Below are 6,958 nucleotides of genomic sequence, written 5' to 3'. Positions count from 1 at the left end.
TTTTGTAGAAAATTTGTTTCCCTAATGCCCGGATTTTGTAGTTTTTAAATTTTTCAAGTTAATTCCTATTTTTTCTCCCCTTAAAGTAAATAAATTTCAAACAGGGAGAATACCTAAGAGATTTTATCGAAGATTTGAGAGACAGTAACGAGTTCTACGTACGACATTGTTCTCGATCGTGTCTCGTGCGAACTCATCTAATTATGGCAGCTATCAATGCACGTTCGTTTAAATGACGTGATAGACATCTGCCTTGTTTCTCATTGAAAGGATTCGTTATTTAAAATGACATTTAATAAAAAGAAAAGAAAAGAAAAGAAAAAAGAAAATAATTCATATAAGTCTCGTTTATTCTTACCAAAGATTTTCGATATCGTAAAACTTCCACCATACATTATACATAATATATTTTCAAGAAAATAAATATAAATAAAATAATCAAAAGAATATTATATAATAAAACGATATATACCAAAAAAATAGAAGAATAATTTTACAAGTATTAATCATTAAATGAACATAATTTCTAATGATATCAATTATTTTTTCTCATGTATAAATACACTTTTTGGGAAAAGAAATTTTTTTTAAATAAATACGCGTACAAATACAAAAGAAAATTTTCAACGTAACGTATGTTTAATAATTATTATTATTAATGATTCGGTAAAAAAAAAAAGAAGAAAAAAAAACAAAATGAAAGATAAACTATAGCGATAATTTAGTTAATAACCCTTTAATGCGTGCTATGGTGAAAGGAGGGGGAGGGAGGAGAGAGAAGAAGGTGGGATAAAAAATGTTCTAATCGTTTTGTCACAAACTTATTGTAACTCGCGTTAAATTTTAACGATAGTCATTCGGCACGTCCATTTTAACAGCGTCGCATTATTCCAAAGTTCACTTTTCTTTGTTTAAATTATTCGCGGGAATCTAAATGAAACTAAAAAAGATCTATTTTGTAATTTGATTATTTTTCCCGTCGAGACATTTGATTTATTTCTTATGTTTTTTCATCGGTGTCATTAACAAGTTACTCCCTCTTACCCTCAACGCGTAATAAACTTATTTTATTTCGAATTGGGGAATGATTTCACTTTTTTCTTTCAAGTTGCACTTTCGTTTATTATTATTATTATGTTTAGGGAAAAAGACAAAATGTTTAAACCATTTGTTAAATCATTTGTTAAATCACTAAACAACACACACACCCGCTGAGAGATCGAAAATACAAACGAAGATTTTACAATTTGATTCGAGAGTTGTCAGTTAGAAATGAGAACGCAATTTGCGTGAAAACTTGTTGAAAAAAAATTATATTCTATCGATTATAAATAATTTTTATTCTCGTATCTCGTAATAATGAAGGAATCACTTTGTAGTTGTAACAAATCTTCGCACATTTTTATTATAAAAAAAAAAGAACTAATAACAACAACAACACAGATCTCAAAAACTTTCTAATTACTATAATAAAATACGTAATCTCACAATATTATAAAATAATATGAAAAAGCAATAAATCATCGAATAATCGATTTAATCACTCGTATCAAAAAACTCACGAACGAAGAATAAAAAAATGGTCACGACACGGCACAACCCATTCAACCCCTTAAAAGAAAAAAAAAAAAAAAAAGAGGAAAAAACTTAATCGAACAGTGAAATATTTTATTCGCTCACCTTTGTTGGATATACCAAGTGTACCAGCAAACTGGACAACGAGGACACCGATAACACCGATGATAGCAACTCTCATGTTGATAGGAAGAAAAGTCAAAGAGGAATAATTTGTACGTTTCCTCGAATAAAATAAACCACTTTGATTAATATCACGAGAACAAGAATTAATAGTAACAGTAGTAGTAGTAGTAGTAGTGGCAGCAGAAATAGTAGCACAATCAAGGTCAGATTTATAACACTGTTCGGAGAATATATTAGAATGATTTAATTCATCGTTCACATCACAACCACCACCATCAGGATTAATTACGATAGGCACTCTCGTCACTGGCATAACTTTTCACGTTCCTTCTTTTAAATATATATATACATACATATATATATATATATATATATAAATCAAATATTCAAATTCAAATATATAAATATACAGTTGAATAAAAACAAATGAACGATTAAAAAATATAAAATAAATCAAAGCACGTGAAAACAATATAATTAAATATCAAGAAAATAAATCAGTTAATAAATTAATAATAATAATAATAATAATAACAATAATAGTATAATAATCCTCTGAAGAAAACTATCCGTAGGATCCAAATCACACGCTGTCACCCAGTCAACTACAAAGATTGCACGCGCCGCGCCGATGTTTTCATGCGCGTTGAGGAGTCGCAAGAGGAGTAGTAAAGTATAGGAGAGAGAGAGAGAGAGAAAGAGAGAGAGAAAGAAAGAGTGGAGGGGTTGGTCGTCTAGGTTGCTAAAGGTAGGAAGGGTTTTGCGCGTTTTCGCGGCTGGGCAACTCCCTTATTCGACAAGATCCATACGATCTATCAGTTCAATCCCTTCTTTCCCTCTAATGTAAAACAAAACCAAAAGAAAAAAAGGTAACAAAATTTATCGATAAGTACCGTTCAGTCGATTAACAAATAAATAACTATCGATAAACATAATTTTGTTTGTTTATAATCTATAATCACTTAAAAGATCCTATTAAAAATAAAATCGTATAATAAACGTATGTAAGGATTAAGATCAGGTATTATGATAAATTTGATGGATTGATATTATCCAAAAATAAATAGAAGAGGTTGATGGGTGGATAGGTGGATGGGGGAGGATTAATATATAAGATAGAGTGGAAAAAAACACAGGGTTGAGAATTGTAAGCTCTTGCCGCGTCGAATAACCCGGCGCTACTGAGTTAACCGAAGGAGAGACCAACGAAACTCAGCAGTTGTTCCTCTACTATACGTGCGGACACCAGGAGAAAGCTGGCTGGTTGGTTGGTTGGTTGGTTGGTTGGTTGGCTGGTTGGCTGGCTGGCTAGCTAGATACTTGGGGTAGTAGTAGTAGTAGTAGTGGTGGTGATGGTGGTGGTGGTGATGGTGGTGGTGGTGGTGGTGGTGGTGGTGGTGGTGTTGGCGGCGGCGCTCTTCGTAGAGGGTGGAAAAGCGTCGCTAGAAAGGGCGGCCCATACCACCCCAACCAACCACCCCAACAAGCTCCCCCCCACCCCCACCACCACCACCCCAATTCCAACCCCTGACGACGACGACAACTACGACAAGAAGAGAAGAGGAGTCTTCCTTCGTTCCTTCGTCAGACCTAACTCGGAGGTGTACACTTCAACGAAAGTGTCACTCGTCGTCGTCTTTCCGAACTCGAAACGAACGATCTCTTCCTCCTCCTCCTCCTTCTCCTCCTCCTCCTCCTCCTTCACCACCTCCTCCTACTTCTACGACTGTTATTGGATTCACCCCAAGGGGGATTAAACTATTTTTATTTTTTTGTATTTTTATTTATTTTGTTTTGTTTTTTCTCTCCTTGCATTATATTTAAGTTTCATTTTTGATCAATTTTCTCGTGACAGATAATTATTTTTTATCGTATAATAATAAGTGTTTCTTCTTTTTCTTAACAGATCTAACGACATGAGTTTGATTTTTTTTTAATAATTGGCTTGAAAAATGAGAAGAAATTGACACACAGATTTTTGTACGTACAATACGTAAGGATTTATAAATTGCTGGTTTATTTTTATTTGTTTTTTCTCCTTGCATTAGATTTAAGTTTCATTTTTGATCAATTTTCTCGTGACAGATAATTACTTTATCGTATAATAATAAGTGTTTCTTCTTCTTGATTTTATCATTTCTTCTTTTTCTTAGCAGATCTAACGATATGAGTTTGATTTTTTTATTGTCTTGAAAAATGAGAAGAAATTGAACAAAGATTTTTGTACGTACAATACGTAAGGATTTATAAATTGTGATTGTAAAAATGAAAGTAAAAAGAGTTTTAATTAAAGATAGGTGATATCACATTCAACGTGTTTTTTCTCATGATTTGAGTTAACATTGTTTTGTTTGTTTGTTAATTGGCGTAAGTAAATAACGTTTTCCCTGTCTATCAGTTCAATGATTAAAATTCACACAATAAGAATTCATATATACGTGTCGATAATTGTAACAATATAATCGTATGATTAATTTTAAGAATTTGTTTTATATTTATCTTTTTTTTTACTATTATATCGTAATATTAGATGATACACATGTGAGATAAATCAATGAAAATATATTGATCTATAAACAAGGGATGATCAAGAACAAAATGATTTTTTGATTTGTTTAATAATTATTATTAAAATTGAATAGAAAATAATAATAATTCGTAAAATAATTTATAACGATTATAGAAAACAATGATCAATTGGAAGAATCATTCGTAAACGTGATGTTAAACAATTATCCCGATGATATATTTTTTTATTTATTTCAATTAATTAAATATAATCCGAGATCTCTCTCTCTCTGATTGACCATGTCCTTGACATTGCGAATCGTATTTTGTGGGTTACGTAATATTTGATTAAGTGTATACACCTTTCGAAAAAAAAAAGAAAAAACCAAAAATGTTTTTGACATTTCACGCATAAGCTTGTCAATCCTATGCAAATTTATTCACACTACTCGGAATATTTCAAAGTTTTATAGGAAAAAGATTCGTGTGTGTGATCAGCGTGATTCCACGCATAGTGAATCGCGCGCATGCTCCATCGGTGATTGAAATTTATATTGTCGATGAGAACGCCAAGTGAGAAATTATTTCGTTTAGGTTGCAAACAATTTAAATCTATTTTTTTTTTTTTTTTTTTCATAAAAAATCCTGTGAAAAAAAATACAATATATATATATATATATATACATATATGCATTCACTCTGTGCACATTTTTCTTATACCTTTAATTTTGTTAAACAAATTCATCGTATAAATAACCAAAGAAAATAAGAAATAAAAAATATTTCAAAATACGATCGATATTATACAATACATTAATCACAATTTTTCATTTTAATTTTCATTTTTATAATACGATTTTTTTTACAATAAAACAATCGTTGCGTTAGGGTTCTCTCTTCTTTTTATTATAATTATCTGATACGTTGTATCACACACACACACACACATTGTATTTCTTTTCTTACTTACTTTGATTATTTATCCTCGGGTTGTTTTTTTTTTTTTTTAATCAAAAAATCATTATTAAAATGATTATCATTAGTATCGATGATAGGGAATAAGTGTCAGGACAAATCGAACGTGTTACTAATTAGCGTTTTTCGCATATTCATAAAGGTATACGTTAACATTATCTTGAACAATAGTTGGAACGCGTTGTTTTGTAGTCTGTTAAAATGGTTCAACGAATAATGAATCACCGTTTTATGTATTGTATTTTCCACATAAAACTCTTTGTTTCTCTCTCTCTCTTTCTAACATACACACATACACACACTTTCTCTCTCTCTCTCTCTCTTTCTCTCTTTTGTTAAAACGCTAAACGAATTTATTGCGTCCTATTGATTTCGTATTTTAATAGCACGATATCGATAAGTAGAGAATAAACAAGTAAACCACACATATATACATACATACATATACATATATAAGTTCGTTAGATTTGGACTATTTGTTAATAATATTGTCGCGTAATAATTTTCCATTTGTTAATTAGCGATTGTTAATTTATTTTATATCATCATCACGTTGACGAACATTTTATACTTACTTCCGAGTATTACGTGTTACATTATAAATAATCATTGTAGTTACACACACATGCTTCATTTTATATAATAATTATAATTGTTATTGTAAAAAGAATCGTTAGATTGCGCGTAACATTTTTAATGGATAAATGTAACAAATTTCGATTAATTCCAACTCGAAGATTTTTTATTCGTTGTTAATTATTCTCCAAAAAATTCAACAAATACGTTTCCTTTTTACCTTAGATGATCAAGATTATTATTATTATTATTATTATTATTATTTAATCAGTTGTTTCTCACGTTCAAAAATAAAATTCTTAATAAGAATGTATCATAGGGAATTTGTACATTAAAAAAAGAATTAGAACTTAATTTTATTTTTATTATTATTATTATTCGTTAAATATATTGATTAATAATATTAATCTTTAAATGAATTTTACCATTATTAAAATATTATATTTGAGATGAAAAATAATAATCTAACGATTACTAAATCTTAACTTTTGTAACTGCATAAGTATACATTAAGCTTACTTACGAGCTTGTAAACTTTCACCATGCTTTTTCTATGGGGATAAAGGGTGGAATGAGGGGGTTTCATCTACTACTAGCTAGGAGATTACACGTTTCTCTTGATAATGAAACTCGGTTTTGTTGGTCGATAATCACCATTCGTACATATGCCAAAGTTTTGAAATGTTGTGTTCGAAATATCACATATCAAAATGCATATATATATATATATATATATACACACACACAAGGCCATACATAAAATACTCATATTATAATATATATTTTCACGATAAAATACGAAATACAAAATTGAGGAATAATGACTTGATGTTTTACCAATTTTCGAACAACTTGTCATTCATATTCCGTTCAATGTTTTCTATCCAATTAATTGCTTCTTACTATATCATCGAAAATGCCAATAAATTTTTTTTTTTTACAAATATTTCTACATCGCAGAGAATGATTAATTTTATAACATAATATTACACGAATAATCTCGTCCTCCGATTATATCGTTAAATTAATTCAATTTAATATTATTTGTATTCTTTGATCTAATTAATGATGTCTCAGTTTAATTCTAAACTGCAACTTATAAAAATAACGTTTAACGTGTATTATTTTGTAAATTTGTGCATTAAATATAAATATTAAATGTTTTTATTTATATCAAGCTTATAAATATAATATATCT

The 6,958-nt window shown here is 29.5% G+C and overlaps 1 protein-coding gene across 4 annotated transcripts in view; it reads right to left on the bottom strand.

Moving 5' to 3' along the window:
- LOC106789669 overlaps nt 1-2,917 on the bottom strand; it is a 225,508-nt gene extending 222,591 nt beyond the window's left edge. The window contains exons 1-2 of one of the 4 annotated variants that reach the window (XM_014754077.1): nt 2,237-2,917; nt 1,681-2,031 (exon numbers count right to left, since the gene is read on the bottom strand). In XM_014754077.1, coding sequence (XP_014609563.1) covers nt 1,681-2,014 — 334 coding nt within the window. In that variant the 5' untranslated portion in view covers nt 2,015-2,031; nt 2,237-2,917. The remainder of the gene's footprint in view (nt 1-1,680; nt 2,032-2,236) is intronic. The other 3 variants (XM_014754078.1, XM_014754079.1, XM_014754081.1) reach the window with 3 other exon arrangements.
- Nucleotides 2,918-6,958: the final 4,041 nt, after the last annotated feature.

The sequence above is a fragment of the Polistes canadensis genome, unplaced genomic scaffold, assembly GCF_001313835.1.
Source record: "Polistes canadensis isolate GaletaPanama2010 unplaced genomic scaffold, ASM131383v1 scaffold_196, whole genome shotgun sequence".
NCBI lineage: Eukaryota > Metazoa > Arthropoda > Insecta > Hymenoptera > Vespidae > Polistes > Polistes canadensis.
The sequence above is the reverse complement of the archived record's forward strand: the minus strand, read 5'-3'. Positions and strand labels throughout refer to the sequence as shown.